Source organism: Myotis daubentonii, chromosome 5 (assembly GCF_963259705.1).
Source record: "Myotis daubentonii chromosome 5, mMyoDau2.1, whole genome shotgun sequence".
NCBI lineage: Eukaryota > Metazoa > Chordata > Mammalia > Chiroptera > Vespertilionidae > Myotis > Myotis daubentonii.
Window position 1 is genome coordinate 68,620,394 of NC_081844.1, and position 21,352 is coordinate 68,641,745.

Here is a 21,352-nt window from a genome sequence, read left to right on the forward strand (position 1 = left end):
CTGTTACTTTTAAAACACCCAGAAGGATTTTAATAGGACAAGCGGAAAAACAGAAGCACTCCGGTGCCCACCTCACAGGGACCCTCTCCCTTGAGGTAAAAGGCAGCCGGGAGGTGCGTGACGTCTGTGGGTACAATATGACTTGCTCACCACCAGGTGACTGTGAACGCGCCCTGAGGACAGAAAGGTTTGCAAAGCGTCTGCTCTGCTGTGTGGCTAGGGACACCACGGGCCACCCAACTCTCCACACTGAGCCGCGGGTCCTCAAGGCAGGGCTCGGCGTTGAAGAGGGGAAGCTGTCCCCTGCTTCCTGGTGTGGGTGGGACTCAAAGGGCAATCGAGAGCCTCCCACAGCTACGAAACGCGATGGCAACCACACACCAGCTGAGGAGCAGCCTCGTTCCCCAGGCTCAGACGCTGCCAACCGGATCCCAACGCTCTCCCAAGGGAACCCCCAGGCCCGGGAAGGGGCGACTTTCTAGTCCGAGAGGATCTGGTCCTTTTAATTGATACTTAGAGCAAAACCTGTCCTGCACAAGAAGGCCAAACTGCAGAAATCAAGCTTTTACAAGCAAAGTCGCTATGATGGCTCAAAGCACGAAAAGGCAATGTGTTAAGTAAATGAGGAAACAAAACCATGATGGTAGCAGGTTCAGAGCCTTCGAAACACCAACTGCGAGCCGCTGTCCTCACATGAACTGCGAGTCAGGAAGTCGGGAGACAGGCACGGGCTCCAGCCCTCCAGACAGGAAAGCAGCCCAGTGCCGTCTGAGAGCACAGGACGCAGAAAGGAAACCGCAGGGATGAGAGCGGGCGGGGTGAGCAGCCAGGCAGAGCTCAGGGCGCGATGTCAGCGCCGTGAATGAGCCACTGTCAACACAGACGGACGGGAAACAACTTTAAACAGAGCTAAATGACTCCAGTACGGTTTCAAACACCCAAGGTTTCAAACCGTCAGGCATCCTAGAGAAAGTCACAATTGAAAAGATCATTTTTTTTTTTTTACTAGAAAAGCAAGTCTAAACAAAATTAAAAGATTAAATAAAATATGCCCTTAAGTCAAGCCCTGAAGAACGTCTCAAAAGGAAAATGAACCACAAGGAAATGCTAAGGAAAGACACAAAGTGGTTATGGCAGGAGGAACAAGACCAGGCAGAAGGGTCGCTGGGGGCCGGGACACCCCAACTTCCAGCTCCAATGGCACTGACCCACAGCGGCCCTGAGCAGCCCCCTGACATCAGTTACTTATCTATGAAACAGGGGGTTTGAGAGCTTCCCCGCAGAACCCTTTTTTTCAAACAGTTTCTCAGGGGCAAAATAAGTAAAATAGGAGAAAAAAAAACTCTGAAAAGTCATCCAAGTTAACAGCACCAGCAACAAAAAACAACTGTGGTAGTCACGGTGTCACAATCTGTCACAGCGAAACCCTGCAGGGATTCTCCATCATCCCAAGGAAGCGTCCTCGACAACGGGAAACCCAGGCTGCGAGGCGGGCTCCAGTGACTGCAGCGAGAGGCTGTGTGTCGCTCTCTCAGGACGAGCGGGGCGGGACCACGGCAGCCAGGTCTCCAGGCAGAGCGGAGGCCAAGAGGCAGGCACATCGTACAGAAAAGGATAATCCAACAAAGTCCCAGAGCAAACCTGACTCTTCTCCCACGAAGGTCCCCGAGCAACCTCCACAAACGTCTAAGTGAGTTGATGTCGGCATAAACAGGTGAATTCACAGAAAGGACCTCAGGGTAGTCCTTTAAATCCTAACAGTGACTGTGAACGTGAGTCCCCACAGAAATCCGAGTCGCTTCATTATTGCGTTAAAAATGAACGAGAGGTGAGAAAGACGGAGATTGTCCCGGTGTCACCCTTACTGACGCCTGCGGATTGCTTTTCACAGAAGACGGCGAGCCACCACCAAGCCCTATTGGGATCAATCAGGGAGGACAGGAAATCCATTTCCAGAAAAGGGAACTCCTTCCTCTTCTTAACAGCTCAGTGTACACACTAACACATTTGCAGGTGTCATGGGTTAAACTGTATCCCAAAAGGAGATGTCACAGTCCTGAACCAGTACCTCGGAATGCAGCCTTATTTGGAAACAGGGTCCCTGCAGATGTGGTCAGTTAGGATGAGGTGACCCTGGGGGAGGGTGGGCCTCGAATTCCATGGGACAGGGAACCCTATAAGAAGATGTCAGGTGTGAAGACACCCCCAGGAGGGCACCATATGGCGAAGGCAGAGACAGAGCTGTGCAACCGCACGTCCAGGAGCACCAAGGACGGCCAGCAAAGCACACGACACTGGGAGAAGGGGAGAGGCGGGGAAGGATCCTCAGGTGATGGGCCCTGCCCGCACCTTGCTTTCACACTTCTAGTCTCCAGAACAGCCAGACAGGCTTCTGTTTTTAAGCCACGCAGTTTGTGGCGCTTCGTCATGGCAGTCGGAGGGAACCGATCCAGCTAACTAACCACCTTTTCAAGGTTTCTCAGTGTTCTTAATACCTGGACTCAGTGCTGGCGCCAGGCAGAGGGCGCATATATTCTTTTTAAGTAAACCTGACTTCCATGGGCAGGACTAAGAACATGTAAAGGAGAGAGAGTCTCACAAAGGAGTCTATGCTTCTGGTTGTAAAAGTATCGAGAAATACTTCAAACACTGAGAACCGCTCAGGGACAGTGTGATGTCGGGACCCATTTCTTAACTCCCTCGGGGCAGCAGGAGAACGGCCCCGTCCGGAGGGAGACCCGGTCTCTCTGGGTGCCCTGGTGGCAGACGGGCTCAGGCCCGGTGCTTCTGCCTGGGCCTCGCTGCCCACATACCTGGTGCACGCAGATGTTGCATTTGTCACAGAACACCATCTCGTTGCCGTCCTCACCGTCGGGCGACTGGCAGACGTCACACACGACGTCCTCGTCGTACTCGATGCCCAGGCCCTCTTCCGTCTCGATGGCGTGGTTCATGTTGTCGGAGCAGCGCTGCTCAAACTCCTCCAGGACCCTCTCCATGGTGCCCTCGTCCAGCTCCGGCATGCCTGGGGGCGCAGAGCCCAGCTCAGTAACCCCCGGCCACAGGCATCGCCAGGCATCGTGTGTTTACATGTGTGAGTAATTTGCAGTGAATAAGTGATATTATAAGTAAAGCCATCCTGAGCGTCCCACACGTTTTCCATTGCATGCCCTCAGACCCTTCCACGGGAGACGCTGTGTTTTAAGTACAAAACACAAGATAAACCCCAAAAGGGACCGAGGATGTTAACTGCACTGTCGTTCAACTGCCATTTCATTACAGTGTTATACTTAAACGGTCATGGGAGTGACCTGACCCCGAGCTGTGGCCTGGGTGTTTGTTTGAGAACTTTCCTTACTTACTACTTGTGACGGTGCCCTGACAAGATTCCCCCGTGGGCACAGGATGCTTTTACCCGGTTCATCCCTCTTCACCCTCTGAACTGACTACATTGAGAGGCACAGTTCATCAGACACATGAGAGGCCAAAACACAAGGACTGTCGGAAGCCTAGGAGACAGCTCATTGTGAATCAAATAAACTGCATTCTGAGGCAAGAAGGATCAAAAATACATCTCCAGTGGTTCTCGTGGTTATAGCCAGCGGTGGGATGAGACTTCTATTTTCTTCCATGTGTGGATATAGTCCAAACTCCCTACAATGAAGATACTCATGCAGACAGAAAAAAATAGGCTGCAAATACTATCCAGACAGAACACCGAAGTGGCAAGAAACAATAGAAATGTCACTAGAGCCAACAACGACTTCTGTGCACTATCGCAAGTGTAAAACCATCAAATTAACACTCCTTGGGTTTTTAAAAAAATCTGAGAACTGCCACAATAGAGCTGACAGTGTGATAAGCCCTAAACACTTATTCAAAAAAGCAGCACCAGCCATCGCAAACCCTGGTTAACTCTGAGACAGTCTCTGCGTGGCCAGGTGCTCCTAGTCTGTAGTTCTAAAAACACCACTGGTCTTGAAAACACAATCCTGTGCCCTGAAATTAATTCTTACCATTAAAAAGACCAATAAAAGCATGTGTCCAGTTTATGTTACACAGCTGCCTACGTACCGGGCACTTCCTTCCGACTGAGGAGTCAGCCCAGAACTCATCACTAAACCACTTCAAAGGCACCAGTGGCTCTGGCTGTACCCTGTGCCTAACACAGGCCACTGGTCAGTCAAGCGCACCTGGTCTCTACAAAACTGCTATAAAGCAGGCCGTAGGTGGATGAAGCTGAGGCAGCATTCACCTCCAAGAGAGCTCTGAGAAGACTTCACAGTCTTGCTCATCAGGTCACCTCGAGAGACCCTCAGCAATCAGAAGTGCGGGGGGGAAACCCGCATGCCACCCGGTCATCACCCTGGAGATGCAGTGAGTGTGGCGCAGATGCTCCGCCCGCCTCACGCAGAAAACGAGCAAACTCAGGGAAAAGAGACGGCTGAGCAGGGCTGGGCACCAGGGAGGGGCAGGGCTCCTGGAAGGGCGGGGCTCCGGAGAGGACATATCGCTGGGGAAAGAGGAGGCAGGAACTCCAGCTTAGGAGCAGGACCTGGTGAGGAGGCATCGCTGTGGGGCCTGGAAGGGAGCCGGGCTGGAGTGGACTCAGTGGCGGGGGCAGCGATCTGAACTGCACCACTGGGAAAGGAGTGCCGGCCCTCTGTGGTCCAGGGACAGTCACTTCGTTTCTCTGGCTTCCGTGCTCGTGAGGTACATACGATCAGGGCAGGGCGGGAACCCTGCCTCCACGGCCAGGGGGAAGGCCGCTCACGGGCCCGGTCCCTGAGTCCATCTCAACAGACAGCGCTGGTTACAAACAATAGCACGGGCCTCACCCATCTCCTTGAACTCCTCGTTGGTCAGCTCCAGCCATGCCGCGTCCATGTCATTGAGGTCGTACCGACACACGCCATCGGCCAGCGCACGGATGTCCACGTAGCCCAGCTCCGGGGGCTCGGAGCCTGAAGAGACGATGTATTTCTTGGGCCTGATGAACATGAGTGACTTCTCTTCCGACACGACCCTAGTTAACAGCAAACACGAGGCAGCCGGGTCATCCTTTCTGCCACAGACCAGCCAGGCTGTGCAAGGCCCCAGCGGAGTCTCCACCGCCACCCAAAACCCAGGTCATCGCCAGACTAACAGGCTTAAAGTCCTGCCGTCACTGCTAATAACACTAAGGAGTCCTTAACACACCCAAAGGGAAACACATCCCAGTGCAAACCCTGCAGAAGTCTTCAAAACCAGCTCCTTCCACTCGGCTTCCCCGACACCCATCCCCACCACCACCCACAGCAGCAGGTACTGTGGCTGCTTAGGTGCCCCGCGTTGCCCATTCGAGCCCTTTCCTCGAAACAGAACCACCCAGCCTGCTGGATGCCAAGCACTGGGTTCTCAAGAACATCGAGGAGCAAGAGCAGCCACAGCTGATGCTGAGGAACCACGGGGAGAAACGCCCTCTGTCTGACCTTAAAAATAAACCAGGCCTCAGCCATTACTCAGTGGCTCAAGAACCAGAGTGAGCCCAGCTGGGGCCTCTCCCAACATCCCAGGGTAAAGACAGACCCACGCTCCCTCTCCTCCTTACCCTACCCTCTGCCCCACCTAACACCTGAAGCAGCCTCATCCACCACGTCCCCCTCGAAGGCTGTGATGGCACGTGAGACTATGAGACCACCCCGACTGGGAGTCCACACAGCCCTCCACATCTGTTTAGCAGTTTGCGTGAACATCAAGTTGTCCAAAACTTTGAAGGTGTCAAAGTTTCGTCATCACCGTTATCATTACAAAAGTGATTTTATCCACAGGACACTGAGATGGGCTAACTGGACAGTTACTTCTCCTCCTCAACCAAGAGCAGGCTTTGGTTCAGCTGAAAATGTCCATAGGCTGTGTGAACAGTCATGCTGGGCTCCCAAATGTAGTGAACAAATTGGTGAAAAACTCCCAGCTTGGGATTGCGGGGCTGGTGTCGCGGCCCAGGTGTGCACTCTAAGGCAAACACATTGCTCATCCCGAGAGCTCAGTGACGGGCCCGCCCACAGGCCTGGAGTCCGGCCTATGGAGGCCGCCCCACCCATCATCTAATCCCTTTCCTCCAACCAGAACCACCCAGCATCTAAACCTGCAGATCTAGGGGACATTTGTCGCAGAGATCCCAAAGAGCAATGATCAAACTCGATCATCTCCAGTGCCTGGAGAGACAGAGTGGGCAACGGTTAGGGTTAGGGTTAGGGTTAGGCGAGCTCCGTCCACACTCGGGGATGGTGAGGATGCAACAGCAGAGAAGCCCGGCGCCAGCTGAGCACAGGGCACTCCCTCCTCTCTCCCCGCCAGCAGCCCAGGGTCGGGGGAGCTGGATGGGCTGCAGCTTCTAGCTAAGCTGAGTCACTGAGGACCCGACCCTCAGGGGGGAAAGTGGTTTGTAAGTCAATCGAGACAAAGCCCCACAAGAAGAACTGGGCAAAGTCAATCCGTAGGAGAGCCCACCTAATCCATTCATCTCCCTAAACTCCCCTCCACATACCTAACCTGGCTACCCCACCTGTCCTCCTCCAAAGGGGGAGTGGCCACCATGGGACCAGGAAGCCACCTTTCCCCGGGCCCAGCAGAGCTGCTTTGCAGCGTGAATGTGACCAAGGGTGGAGACGCAAGCGCAGGAAGAGGGACAGCAGGGGGTGCAAACATCCAAATCCCCCAGCCAGTCCTGCAAGTCACTGTCCTGTGGACCTGACGTGTTCCTACGCCCACGGGGACCTCAGTGCTGAGGACACACTGCTCTTCTCGGCACCTGGCCGAGGGGCAGACAGGCCCCACGGGGGAGGCAGAGCTGTTCTCTTCGAGGCATGTCTACCTGGCCACAGGCTGAGGGATGGTCCCAGGGCTGACTGGCACCTGCACCCCCTTCTCCCACTCCTGTCTCCAAGGATCTGCCAACACGTAGTACTCATCGGGGTTCAGCTGGTAGGAGTCATGTAGCTTCATGGCGGTGATCAGGTCTGTCCTAAACACCTGGAGAGGGAGAGACAGGGTCATGGACATTTGATATTTGCTTTCTTATTCAGAGCACTGGCAGCTGCAGGGTAACCATGGAGCTGCCGTGTAACAAGGTCACTGGATCAACAGAGAACCAGTCTGGCCTGTGACAGGAAGCCCTGGGCCTGCCACACCCTGGCTTCAGGCTCGGTGGCTCCACGTCCACACAGCAGCTGCAATAGCGTCAGCAAAGCAGCTTCCCCGAACTCTCAGTTCACGGAGCGCTGCTGAAACCGTGGGCGGGACCCCGCAGGGAGGCGTGCTCTTGACAGTATTTAAGAAACAAAGCTCCAAGGGCCGTGTAGCAACTTCAAACCCAAACCCGGAACCACCAGGGCCTCCCCTTCTGCACTCCACCTCGCCAGCCCCACCTCAGGCCCCAGGGTATAGAGCGAGGTGTCTGGGAGGTCAGGTCCCAGCTGGCTCTTGCCAGGCAAAGAGTAGGCTGGGACAGAAGCAGTGACAGGCCTGGGAGTCTGGTCCGAGAACGGGCCTTACAGCATGTGCCCACTTGCACACCTTTCCCGGCACAACTGCTTCAAGGGAGGCGCTGTGTGTGCAGAATGGGGAGGAGGCAGGAGAGGGAGAGAGGGAAAGAAGACAAGCAAGGTACTGCCCTCTCCTCTCCCTGCCAGAAACAGGCCCACAAGTCTCAAAAGGACTCTCGGCCAAGACAGCTCCTCCAGCTTGTGTCAGGGCCCTGAGGGGACACACAAAGGCGTCCTGCAGGCCTGCTGCCCTGGCGGGGCAGGAGCCGGCACCGTCTCCTCATCCACGCCCGTCTCTGGGCGACAGCGCTGACCCTGGCACCAGAGCCGCACTTGGCAGGGAGCGAGCCTGCATCTGAAGGCCACGCTCTCTGTTTACACAAGTCACAACGCTGAGCTCGCTCCCCTGAGCAGGACAGGCGGTTCTTTCTTGTGCTGCGGAGCACAGCTCACATTCTATCCCGGCTAATAGGGCCATGTTTGTTTTTCCTGGTGGCTTTTCAAGCTGGTGATGACTTTAATACACTTCTCCAGAGCAGTGTCTGAGCGTTCCCCAGCACGCCACTCCCCACTCCCAGCGCCCAGGAATGGAGAGAACCTCGCAGTCCCCACAAAAGCACAGGAAGATCGGCACTGACCCGAAAGCAGGTACCCGGCCAGGCCGGGGCCTCCCCGCCCCAAAGAAAACGTCCTTTAAAACAAAAGTCTAGGTCCACAACTTCAGGAAGAAAATCAGGCTAAAAACACATCCCAACTGTCTTGCAAGTGAAAAAAAATCAGGCGTTTTCCAAAGAAGGAGAATCAAACTGCAGTAACGAAAAATGGCAGCCACCACTCCCTCACTCAGACTCCAGCAGGGATGCTCAAGAACCAAAACTGCCCCAAACGGACACCCGGGTCCCGGGCAGAATTCAACGCTAGTGCTTCGGTATAAAAGTGTCTGAAGTCAGAGCAATCTTAGAAAAAAACATGGGTCAGGGACAAGGCGGAGTCTAGGTGTCCCGGGGCGGGGGGGCGGGGGCTGGCAGTGGGGAGGCGGGGATGGAGGCACTGATGTCCCCCAGCCCCCGCATTCCTGCCCTGAAGTCACAGGAGTACATAAGAAAGACAGCGGGTGTTAATGGCAGCACGGGGAATTAAAGAAAAAAGGAGCAGCAGGCCTGGCCGCTCCAGGGACACCAAAAGGGAAGCGGGCAGTGCGGGCTCCGTGGGACAGAGCCCGGAATGAGCCGGCGGTAAAACCACCACCTTCCCCAACGTTCAAGTGTCTCCTGGGAGGTTCTACGATTCCAAAGGATGCGTGCCCCTTACTTCCTCTTAGAGAAGTCTCTGCTGCACTCCAACACAGCACCCGCACGCCCCATTCAGCGGAGACACAGGCGTGCTGCAGGTGAGGCCGCAGGTGAGGCCGCGGGCGAGGCTGTCTGTGAGGTCTCCCCGCCAAGAGGCAGCACAACACCAAGGGGCAGAACCAAAGACTGCCTTTCCTACAACCTGCTCACTTGAACTACAGTGCCTTTTCTCCACGATGTCAGTGCTCGGAGCCCAGCAGAGGTGATCAGAGGAAACACCTCAGGGCTGGTAGGGGCCCCCAGTCAACAAAAGCCAGCAGAGAGACGCACCAGAAAACAATCTTAAATAGAATGACAGATGACAGCTAGAGAGAGAACAAAATGGGGAGCAGGGGAGACATTAAGATGAGAAACAAAATGGAAAAGAAGGGAAAAGCCTTAAGCGTAATCCCCAAAACAAAATTCCCAGAATTATATTGTTGTTGCCAAGTAAGCCACAAATTTATGGCTAAAACTAACTTGAGGCTGGCAGTGACTGGCAGCAGCCGAACTCGCTCATGTCCTGGCCAGAGGAAAAGTTGTTGGGAGCCAGCAAACAGGGAACAGAAAAGGAAAAGAAGAATATAATTAATAAAAATAATAGCTAACATTTACTGAGCACTTTTTTATGTGCTTTGTATGTGTTGACCTCTGTGTATTAACCCCTTCATCCTCATCATAGTCCTGAGGTAACCACCTATGCTATCTCCATCTTACAGGGTTGGAAACTGAGGCACAGAAAGGTTACATAACTTGCCCAAGTTTCACAGACATCAGTATCAGCCTCGGGCCTGTATGTCGTCACGTGTTCTCATGCACACGTGCCTGACATACGTCACGCCAGCATTGGGGAAATACCTCGGAAGGCTTCCGATCTTCATGTCTGGAGCAGGAACCTCTCCTGTGCTGGGACCGGGAATTCTGAGACCAAGTGGTGGACAGGCCTAAAGACACAAATAGCCACAGAGGAACAATTAAAAGTGCAGAAATCACTGAGTGCTCAGCTTTCTTTAGCCAAACTCAGCAAGGCTCACTTCCACACCCCGCATTAGACAGCCATGACGCTGGGCCAGAGCACTGGACACTCAGAGCCCCTCCTAACGCTCACCTGGGCGGGCCTCATGGGACCCCCAGCACAGCACACAGGAGGACACAGGCTCTGGGCCAGAAGCCTGCACGTCTGACGTTAAGAGGGCCAAAGTCTCCCGATGCTAAATACACAATGGAAAACATCTCACTGAGTTTTTAGGAAACTTTCTTAATGCGAAGATTAAGATCTTTATGCTAAATCCTAAGGCCAACCTAAAAACTCCTGGTGCCCCTCTCTGTGCTTCTCCGCTCGCCCAGGCCCAGGCCCTGCCCGGCTCGAGCGGGAGATGGTCAGACCTGCACCTCACTCTCCTCCTGCCCCGGCTCCAGGTGCATGTTCACCTCAAATGAAGACATCGCCCCAGAGCTGTCACCTCAGCGCTACAAAACTGGGCCCAACCTTCGCCCCAAACCTGTCCTCCCCCGTCTATTCTTAACCTGGTGAGTATCACGTTTCTCCTTGAAGTCAGAAATCTAAGTCACCCTAGACCAGTGGTTCTCAACCTTCTGGCCCTTTAAATACAGTTCCTCATGTTGGGACCCAACCATAAAATTATTTTCGTTGCTACTTCAGAACTGTAATGTTGTTACTGTTATGAAACGTAATGTAAATATCTGATATGCAGGATGGTCTTAGGCGACCCCTGTGAAAGGGTCGTTCGACTGCCAAAGGGGTTGTGACGCACAGGTTGAGAACCGCTGCCCTAGGCCCTCCTCACTCAGGACAGGTCCAATAAATGGCAAAGTTGTATTAACTCACTGCCCATCGCCCCAGACTCCCGGTCGGCCCCCACTCACACCACTACCCATCATGTGTTGTGTAAACACTGGCTGCGGCCTCCTGTTTGTGGATGCCCCACCTGCAGTATGTCTCACCTCCACCCTGAACACATACCTACCATTTCCCAGAAATTAACACCCACCACCCCCCTTCAAAGCCAAAACCGGAGCGAACTGCCATCCTACTGTCACTCAAACTGGAAGCTCTTATCTCTACAGATTCCAGAGATAAGGGACAGAACCAAAGTACGCATGAGACCTTGGGGACACTAAGAGATAGAATCTGCACGTAAGCCTATCATCGGATTTGCGATGACGGAGACTGAAGGGGATCTATCGCCAACCTTCCCTCTGGCACAACCCACACTCACCAGTTCTGAGGCCTGTGAGTGGGGCGACTGTTAGGACAGCAGAATCAGACCGCCTCCTCCTACAGGTGGCCCCTGTAGCCGCACTCAGTAAAGCGTCTAGAAAATGCTTTTGTAAGAAATAGGGAATGTGAACTAGACTGTTTCACGCCCACATAGAAATATTCTGGGTCACTGGGGTGAACCCAACTTACAGAGGTTCCAAATCCTGTCATCACTGGAAAAAGCAAAGACAGAAGCCAAGGCAGGAACCTGGAGAGGAAGGTGCTGGGGGGCTCGTGCCTTTAGGAGGCCTCTCTCACCCTGGGGTCCTGCAGGCCCCCTCGGCCGGCTCAGGGCCCGGGGATCTCAGGAGGGGAAGGGAGGGTTATTAGGGCAGGAAGGCATGATCCTTCCCTCTGGGTGACTATGGAAGGGATATAATGAAAGGAACAAACCCAGAAATTTAACAAGGACCGTTCATCCCATTGCTATACTGTAAACCTCACATGGGGCGGAGGGAGGCGAGTCCTTTCAGAACTAAGCAGAAACCACACTCCTGTCATTGGTGGGTTGGGGACCTGTTGCCTTTTCTTGGGCATCTGTCAGCATCCCTCCAGCGTCGTTTCCGGGGCCGCCAGGAGCCTGCAGCTTTGCTGGCATGGAACAACCAAAGCAGTGACAGCCACACAGAAACTGCTGCTTCTCTATCCTTGAGAAGTGGGTGTCTGCACCACACTTACTTTTTACAACAGAGAACCGAAGGCGCTGCAGATCGGGCACCTGATAGTAATACCACCCGAGAGAAACACCGGTCCTCCCAGCAGCGGTGCATTCCTCTTCCTTTCAATGGGCACGATGCATAGGACGGGAGAGAAGTAAAAGTTAATCCTATTAAGCCCACTTTATAGAAAGTGAGGCGGGGGGCGTTTCAATTATCACTGATGTGAGAAATGTTCTTAGCCTAATGATAAAGGCCAAAACCCAGAAACTACCCACACATGCGCCAACAGACGGCATGGATACACGAACGGTGGTATAGCCAATCAGTGGAACCCTACCCTGCACCAAGAACGGCGCTTCTGAGGCAGGCGGTGTTGGACGATGCTGGAATAACTACTTCGAGTGAAGGAAACCAGACAGTCTGTAGCATATTACTCCACTTACAAAAAACTCTGAAAAATATACACGAGTCTCCAGCGACAGAAAGTGGATCCTCTGATGAGGGGAAAGGTGGGAGGGAAGGATTTCCTTGAGTTTTATGGCTGTAAACATGCCAGAACTTATCAGAGTATCCATATTCAAGGTGGGCAGGAGATACCTGATGGTTTTCTACCATCCACTAACAACAAAGAAAAAGAAAATGCTCCGTTTTACTTGGCACAGGTGGCTCGCGTAAAGCCGAGACTTTGCAGCCCATCCAGATGGGAATGTGGGACGGGACCAGTGGACCCTCCCACGTCAGCGGCGGGTCCAGCTGCAGGTCTCTGTTGCGGGTGGTCTCTTCCTCCTGATCTCCTTGACACAGCAGATCCTCAATGAATGTTTTTAAAAGTGGACAAGAATGTGGTGTCGCTGTTCAGGACTGTCATACTCGGAGAGAACCATCCCTGTCACTTCAGAACTGGAGGCAGCAGGCACAGAGAACACGCTCCCGTTTTGCCTATCGAAGTGAGGTTTGAGCTCCAGGAAAATAAAGCGATGGTACATGTATAGGCAGCCCGGTGGGGCCACGGCCTCCGGATCAGAATGCGGCGACACCCACAGGTTCCCAGGAAGTCCACAGCGGAGACTCGAGCAAGTGTCCTGCCGTCCCCACCCAGTCCTCCCGCCTCAGCCAGGCTCTCTCCGGACGGTTCTCAGATGGTCAAGAAGCTCCCAGAATATGGTCCAAACAAAAATAATTTGCATCCCTTTGTAACTGGAAAAAAGCTAGGTGATGCTGGGTGGGAAAGAATTATGAAACCAGAAATGAGAGCATTTCAAACCCCGAAAGGACGGGGAGACAGACTTATCTCGGCAAACACCTGCCACTGGCCAGTTCTCCGAGCTGTGTGCTGAGGCCGCGCTGGGTGGGGCTGTGTTCTGCGTTGTTCTGAGTGCTAACGTTTAATGGCAGACTAAATTAAGAATGTGACGAGTAACATTTTGTTCTGTTTTTGTTTTGTTTTGTTTTTTAAATATATTTTATTGATTTTTTTACAGAGAGGAAGGGAGAGGAATAGAGAGTCAGAAACATCAATGAGAGAGAAACATGGATCAGCTGCCTCCTGCACATCTCCCACTGGGGATATGCCCGCAACCAAGGTACATGCCCTTGACCGGAATCGAACCTGGGACCTTTCAGTCTGCAGGCCGACGCTCTATCCACTGAGCCAAACCGGTTAGGCAACATTTTGTTTTGTTTTCTTTCTGTTTTCAGGAGAGGAGCTGGGAACCCTAATCTGGTAATGATATCTGTGACTATTTTATTGACCACACACAAGAGAGTGTCTGAAGTTAAGTCCACTCCGTGACAAATGTAAGCAACTTCAGAAATTCTTATGCTGTTAGAGTAACAATATTGCATATTAAATACTGTAAAGAATGAACGAAAAATTGTCTTGTTTTAATATCCCAACCTTCCATTAAAAAGTTACAAAGGCTCGAAGGTGGCAATATCGTGGGCACGGGTCTTTCTGATGGTGCAAACGTGCTCCTTTGAAATATTAAAAATAGCCACACTGAGTTGCCCCAGATCTAAAATAAGGAAAAGCCTCAAGAGTAAATCTAGTACATGTTGCACATGACTTTCACGCGTAGTAGCTCATGTGTGTTAAGCCTCCCAGGTTGTGCAGTGCATGCAAGGTTCAGAAATTAGAATGAACGGTGGCCCCGGTGTTCACACCACAAAATGCAAATGACAGAAGAACCTGGCCACGGACCTAGTGGTGCGCCTCCTGTGTCTCAGACCGTGCATCTGGCACTAGAAAACAACATGCTGGTGGCTCCCGTCCTGTTAAACCGGCTTAACCAGGTAAGATGCTTAGGGCTGGCCAGCATGACGTCCAGTGGCCGGCCAGCATCAACTGCCAGCGCAGACCTGAGAGGGCCTGTGCGTTACTCCCAGGGACGGCTAGCCTAGCCCTGTGCAAGTCAAGCAGAGTGATGGAAATTCCTATCGGAAAGTTAGCTGAGTTAATGTAGTCACTGGCTATTCACTGTAACAGGATGATAGGAAGCAAGCCTCGGATACAGGCGCCGTTTCTATCCGGGGCTGACGCTATGCCTACCCCAGCTCTTCCTCCCCAGCAGAGCTCAGCTCCATGGTCCAAATCACTGCCAACTTCCAAAATACAGAAGTATAACACATACATTCAAAGAACTGGCCCAGGCACGTTCCAACATACTTAGTGCACTGGGTTCTTCAACCAACTGGCACATGCATTTGATTCCCAGCCCCTAGCCCTCCTGCTTAGGTCCAAGTCCCAGGGCCACAGAGGTTAGTCCATGCCCAGGATCCTTTGTGCCAGTGGCTCCTCGAGCCCAAGCTGTTAACCTTTTCATCAATGTCAAAGCCAAGCCACCAGTTGGGTCTGAACAGGGGCAAAGCCACCTGTGGGCCTTGAGGAGACACGGGTACGGTGTACATTCTGTAGTACTCAAGCCCAAGTTCCCATTTCAGTGATTCCTATGCACCTCCTGGGTGTGTCACCTGATGCAACTCCTGTGGAAAAGGAGCAAATTAAAGGTACAAACAGGAGCAGAACGGAGACAGAGCACAGAAACCACCGAAGACGTGTGTGGAGGTGACCAAGCACAGCCAGCCAAACAGAAAAGGAAGACAAGTTACCAAAAACTGGATGGGAATCCATCAAATGCAGTGATACGGGGAGTCTGTTTCATCCGCTAAAAAGGATGGTGCCTTCACTGCTGCCGGTAAGCTGGAGAGCCCAGAAAAACAGCCCCCACATAACTTCATGCTTCCCAGGCGTCGGCCTGCATTACCAGCTGCAATTGTAGTCGGTGTGAATCTGACTCAGCAATATTTCCTGCCCATTTGTGGGGCAGGAGGTAGAGCCGAGCTCAGCTGCAGAACTGCCCTTGACAGGAGTGTGTCCCAGCAGCACAGGTGTGGACCCTGGGCCCCGGCCACACCCGGCTTTCCACAGGGAGTTGGACCCAGACCAGAAACGGAGGACATCAGACCGAAAAAGGAAGCCTTGCTTCACAATTTTAGGAAAAACTTTGACCTATCAGCACACCTCTGCTCTCTTTGTGGAAAATAAAAGAACCAATTTAACTTCCCTCTGAGTCTTTGAGAGAGGCACATTTTAAAACAACCAAAACACCGAAAACACCACTTACACTTGGCTCCCTTCTCCTGGCCAAAGTCCCCACGTGTTTAAAAAACTGGCCAAATGAACAGTCTTCTTTCTGTTCTACTATTTAATTCTCATCTTACTTTTACATGAAAAAAAAAAATATAAGGATGCTGATCAGAGCTGTTAACTGGCCTGAGATAACCAGCAACACATGATTCCTGCCAAAGCAAGAACACGATGTCTCAATGAGCCTCTGCAGCTTTATTACCGGTGAAATGAGACCTCCTTTAGGGTCTGGAAATGCTGGAAATAGCTGGTGGACCCCACTCGCACATCTGCAGAAACCCCTAAGGGCTGAGGATCCTCGGCAGGGAAGCAGGAAATGAAGGGCCTGTTTTCCTGCCACCCCTTGGCACCGTGTGCAACTTCAGAGGCTGGCAGGGCCACCCCGTCCCAGGAGCCCAGCAATTACAGGCGCAGCCTGAAAACACTGCAACGCTGCTCCATCCAAGAGTAGGGCTGGCCCCCCGGGGCACCTGGAGAGGCTCCGGCAGCTGGAGGAAGGCCCGCACTGGCACAGAAAATGCCCGTCCACTCCCCATGGTAAATACCACACTGCTGCTCCTGACCGGGCTCCAGCCCCAGGCCAGCGGCGAGGCGTGGCTGCGGCTGGTGCTGCGGCCCCACGCTGACGTCAGCAGCTCCCTCTCCTCCACTTGGACACGCTCTGCACTGGGCTGGAGCTGCTGCCAGAATCCCGTCAGGGCTGCAGGCTGGAGAGCGGCCACTGCAGACCCAGCCCTTCTTGCAAGCAGGGCTTTCCAAGTGCCCAGATCCGCTGAGGGCCGGCTCGGGCCTGGGGACCTGACTGCAGCGGCAGAAGGCACCTCACTTCACAAAAGGACGGGCGGCTCAGTGCCTATGGGCCTCGAAGGAGCTGCCCTCGGGGAAGGTGGAGGGGTGGTTCCGTGGGTGATGCGCATGTTTTCTAAGGCTGGGCGTGCCAGGGTGCTCACCACTACCACCAGGCACCGTAACTGCCCAACACTAGGCCTGGATGGACAGCACGGCTATGAGGCATCAATGCCTGCTCTACACCAAGCCAGCTGCCTGACAAAGATGGCCTGTCCACATCTCGTCCTGCCCAGCCCTACTCGTGGATGGAGCGGCGTTGCCGTGTTTACAGCTTGGCTGTCTCTCTAATTAGCCCCCAGGACCCTCTAAACACCGACCTGAACCCTCTGCCCCCCACATGGACATGAGCGCATTAGGAGGAGGAAGAAAATAGCCCATCACCAGAAGGGTGACTTTTGATGGACACACTTTTAGTGGGGACTGTGGCCGCTCTCCTCCTCCATTTTTAACCAGAGCTTGGGAAGGGCGAGAAGGGGTGCATGTTTAGGTGAAGCATGTGGTCCTCTATGGCTGTTACGGGCTGAATTGTGTCCCCCAGCATTCCTAGGTGGAAGCCAGGCCCCCAGTGCCTCAGAATGGGGTGTATCTGGGGACAGGGCCTTTAAAGGGGGGATTAAGTTAAGTGAGGTCTACGGGTGAACCCTGGTCCAAGCTCTCTGGTGTCCTCGTAAGAAGAGAACACTGGGGCACACGGACGCAGGGGAGCCCGCGCACAGAAGGCCACGTGAGGACACGCGAGACGGCAGCCACCTGCACGCCAAGGAGAGAGGCCTCAGAGAGACGGTCAACCTGTCAACACCTCGATCTTGAATTTCTAGCCTCCGAACCGTGAGAAAATAATTGTGTTGTTTAAGCCCCGGCCTGAGCTGAGGCTCCTGCAGAGCGGATGGGCCCCCGCCACCCAGAGCTGCACTGTCCACTACGGTCATCACTAGTCACACGTGGCTTTTTAAATTTAAATTAATTGACATTAAATAACATTTTAAAATTCACTTCCTCGGTGACACTGGATTAGAACATTTCCATCCAATTGGGCAGCTGGAGCCCAGAGAGGGGAGGGCCTACTTCTGGGGGAACATTCCAGAACCTCTGTGAGCCGGGCTCTGCCGGGGAGGAGCTGAGGCAGTGGTGGGGACCGAGGGAGCAGGACCTGCTGCCAGTGCCGCCAGGACACTGACACCGGGCTCGGCCGTCCACCGGCACAGCCAGTGCGGAGCCCGTTGGGGAACCTTCCTCTGACGAACTGTGACCAAAAACCAAGATCTTTAAAATCGCTGCAGGACTACAGCGTGTACTCCACAGCATTTACTGAGCTCTCGTCCGTTCCGAGGACACTTCGATAGGCACCACGGGGGGCGGACAACATTACCGACGCATGTTTTTGCCTCAAGGAGTGAAACGCCAAGCAGATACTAAACAGGCAGTGAGGGCCGCGAAGCTCAGACGGCAGCGTGAAGGCGCCGACGGGAGGCTGAACGCCGGCGCCCGGGCTCAGACCCTCGAGAGCTCTCCCGGAAATAAAAGGAGAACCCTCTCCGGAGCCCCGTTCCTGGCCTCTTTCTCTCTCCCCCTCACTCCTCCCTGTGCCAAACAGCAGAGTCCCCACAGCCGGCCCCCAATCCCAATCCCTCAGCTGCTTCCTGATCTGGTCACGGCTTAACTGACTCGTGCCCCCAAACTCCGACCCCCCTCCCACAGCCACCAACTCTACTTCCCACTGCTCCACGCCTGGACCAGGGTGCCAACCGAATCCCTTGTGCTTGAGATGCTTTTATGTACCCGGTCCCCTCCCTCCACGTTCCCTGTGGCCATCAGTGTAGCCCCCACGGCAGCAAAGCCCTGCTTTCTAATTTGCAGCTTTCAATCTACTGAAAACTGGGAGACCAGAAAACCAAAACGATCCTGTTCACCTAAAAATTATTTCATCGTTCAGGACCTGCTCAACCTCCATCTCCTCCCCAGGCCTCCTGCCCTCCCGGCCTTCATCTCCTCCCTGGGGACCCCTCCCCTCCCCAGGCCGCCTCCCCTCCCAACCTCCATCTCCTCCCCAGGTCCCCTTGTCCCCCCACTCCTGTGAACCGTGCCTGCATCCACCGTTTGCATAGAGCACCAGAGACACCTCTGCCACAGCCCAAGACGTCGTCTGTCAGAGCTGGAGTTTACAAATACCTGACTCGGAGAGCTGGCCCGATACCTCTGCCTTCACAGAGGAAAGCAAGCATTCTTTCTGGGTTCCCCGCGGGTCATCTCTAATGTAAAACACCAGCTAATGGGCTGGAGCTCAGGCACTGTGCTAGGGACAAAATTCCCTCGGTATCTGAGGGGAGCTGCGGAACAGTCTGTTAGCTGCTCAATACACAGACGCTGTGTGACATTTATTTTGACTGCCTGGAAGCCAACTAACTTCTGGGTCTCAGCTGCACTGTGAAAACATGCGGATGCCAGGAGCTGCGGTGCGGGCAGCAGCGGTATGAAATACAGTCACTGGCAAAGCCAGGGAGGGGCGCCGGCTCGCCACCACTGCAGACCCATCCTGAACACTTCACATCCCACCAGGCAGTCCTCAGTCTCCCTTTGTATCGGGTTGAACTGGCCAATAATTAACTGGCTTCGGTTAAGTTCCCATCTCATAAAGAGCAACTGTGAAGTGACGTTCAGGAGGAACACACAGGCCAGTGGCTCTGGGAACTGGATTCCTCGTCCTTGGGTAACGGACAGAAGCCTGAGGAATGCCCATGCAGCCACCGCACCGGAGAGATGTGGTTACAGACCTGCAGTATCACTCAAGGTGCTTCGCCAGGCCTTGGCGTTCAACGACCTGCCTGACAGGCGAGACCTGCCCGGGAGGCCAAGGGCCTCGGCTATTTAAAGCATTACATTAAAAAATCATGTTTCGGCCCCAAACCCTGGTGGGCTCCAAGAACAACAAAGCAGGACTCACTGCCATTGTCGTCAGAATCCTCACTGCTGCTGGGAAGGCGACCTCGTTTCATGATCTCCCCGGGAAACAGCAGGCAGCCTGCAAAGCAATGAGACAGCACTTAACCCAAGATGATAATACACGATCATCAAGTTGTGCTTCAGAAGGCAGCCAGGATTTACAGCACACAAAAGCAAACAATCGGCTTTAAGGAGCATTTGAATGGTAAACAGTGAAAAGCCCAAAGATACATAATTAGGTGCAATCATTAACAGAACAGGTTCAGAACCGAGGGGGAAAGGGCAGGGGAGTCACGTATCAGGAGTCTCCCAGAGGTGCCAGGTTCCTCGCTCATTCCTGTGACAGCATGGCAACTACTCCAGGAGTCTCTTCAGCTGGCGGTGGCAAGCGCTGCAGGAAAAACCCAGGCAACGACCACGGTGCTTCCTCTGCAGACAGGCTCCTGTCTTAGGAAGGGGGGCGGTGTGCGGAACGTGTGAATATTTACACGGCGCTGGGCATGATTATGCTTCTCAGGCATATTTCACTGCAACAGCCCTAAAAGCCGAATAACCTAGATTCTAGGGAAGACAAATGGGGTGGTGGGACGTAGCCACCTCCAACCCTCAGCGATGCACAGCTGGGACAGGAAAGGACCAGACAGCCATAGGATTCTGACTCAAGCCCTCCCCTTGACACATTAGGAAACTGAGCCAAAAAAGGTCACTCTGTGGTCCAGTTTCGCTACACTTCACCCCAGCTCCTTCCAGGAGGTCCACGAGTCCAACCTCACGCAGCACGCTAAGAAATCAGCTGTACAGGCACCCAGCCCACTTTGCCAGCTCCTTCCAGACACGGGTGGTAACAGGCCTCAGCCCCATGGGGTAAGAGGAAGGCTGTATTTAGGAAAAATGGCCATGGATGGAGCCTGAATGGCCCGGTCACTGAACTTAGATGGACTCACGAAATATTTGCACAGGGCAGCTACCCCAAAACTCTCCCAAACTACAATTACTGATCACCCTGATGTATCTTCAGGGCCCTGATCTTACTGCAGATCAATGATTCGCAGGAAGGGAGGAGGGCTTTTGAGTCACAGGGAACCACAGCATCAGAATGTGGTGTGAACAGAGTGCGGACAAAAGTTGGTGTGACCCACAGCATCAGGATGTGGTGTGAACAGAGGTGTGGCCACAGGATGGTGTGAACCACAACATCAGAATGTGGTGTGAACAGGAGTGTGGCTACAGGATGGTGTGGAAAACTGCTGTGCTAGAATAAGACCCAAGAAAAAAACCCAGAGCTCCTCTCTACACGGACCTGTAAAACAAGCAGAAATGATCACAGGATGGCCATTCCCACCTGCAAATTAGACCTATGCAATTCATGCAAATATTCAGGCCCCTAATCTCTAATTCCAATATTTTATATTTTCTTTCTGAGACACTACCCCAGTTAAGGTGTGTGGATATTTGTCTGCCAATGGGTTCTTCAAAAAGACATTGAAAGAATTTACAAAGCCAGGACATGAGTCCTGATCTGGGTCATGAGCTGTCTTATGGGCTAGGGTTTCATCCTGGGGACAGGGTCACAGTCCTAAACCCTCCCAACCCCCTTGCAGAACCCCAATCACCCATAACTACCCAGCTACCTACAACTGGGCCTGGGGCAGGCCACGAAAGTCAAAGTGGTCCATAGCCCACAAACACCTGTGGCCCACTCCCCACTTGAAATGCTCATCTTCTGGCCCTGTCACCATGCACACTAACTGCTCACAGTGACACCCTGCTCCCCTCTGGAACCCCATAGGAGGCAGCACAAGGAGGAAAGGGAGAGAGAGGAGCACTCATCCCAAGGCTGCAGCTCCCAGAGCCTACATTATAAGCGAGTTTAAAAACAAAAAACAAAACAAAACACAAAAACAAAAAACTAGAAAGTGCTATCAAAAGAGGAATTCCTTAAAGTAACAGCATGAAGTGGCAGAACACAGCGGGAAGAATGCAGTTCCCACCTCCTGAGCTGGTGTGAAAACTGTGGAGAGGAGCAGTGCAGAGGCTGAGAAGGCCCCTCAAACCCCAGCGACAAACAGGAAAACAAAGGCTGATTACACATCTTCACTGATGCAGACAACTTAAATGTA

The 21,352-nt window shown here is 53.4% G+C and overlaps 1 protein-coding gene across 10 annotated transcripts in view; it reads right to left on the minus strand.

Annotated features, from left to right (window-relative positions):
• JADE1 (jade family PHD finger 1) overlaps nt 1-21,352 on the minus strand; it is a 53,610-nt gene that overhangs the window by 15,640 nt on the left and 16,618 nt on the right. For 6 of the 10 annotated variants that reach the window (XM_059698039.1, XM_059698046.1, XM_059698040.1 and 3 more), the window contains exons 2-6: nt 19,234-19,311; nt 9,716-9,801; nt 6,857-7,014; nt 4,839-5,026; nt 2,814-3,025 (exon numbers count right to left, since the gene is read on the minus strand). In XM_059698039.1, the coding sequence (XP_059554022.1) occupies nt 2,814-3,025; nt 4,839-5,026; nt 6,857-7,014; nt 9,716-9,801; nt 19,234-19,285 (696 nt within the window). In that variant the 5' untranslated portion in view covers nt 19,286-19,311. Of the gene's footprint in view, nt 1-2,813; nt 3,026-4,838; nt 5,027-6,856; nt 7,015-9,337; nt 9,381-9,715; nt 9,802-14,905; nt 14,943-19,233; nt 19,312-21,352 lie in introns of those variants that run through there. The other 4 variants (XM_059698043.1, XM_059698042.1, XM_059698044.1 and 1 more) reach the window with 3 other exon arrangements.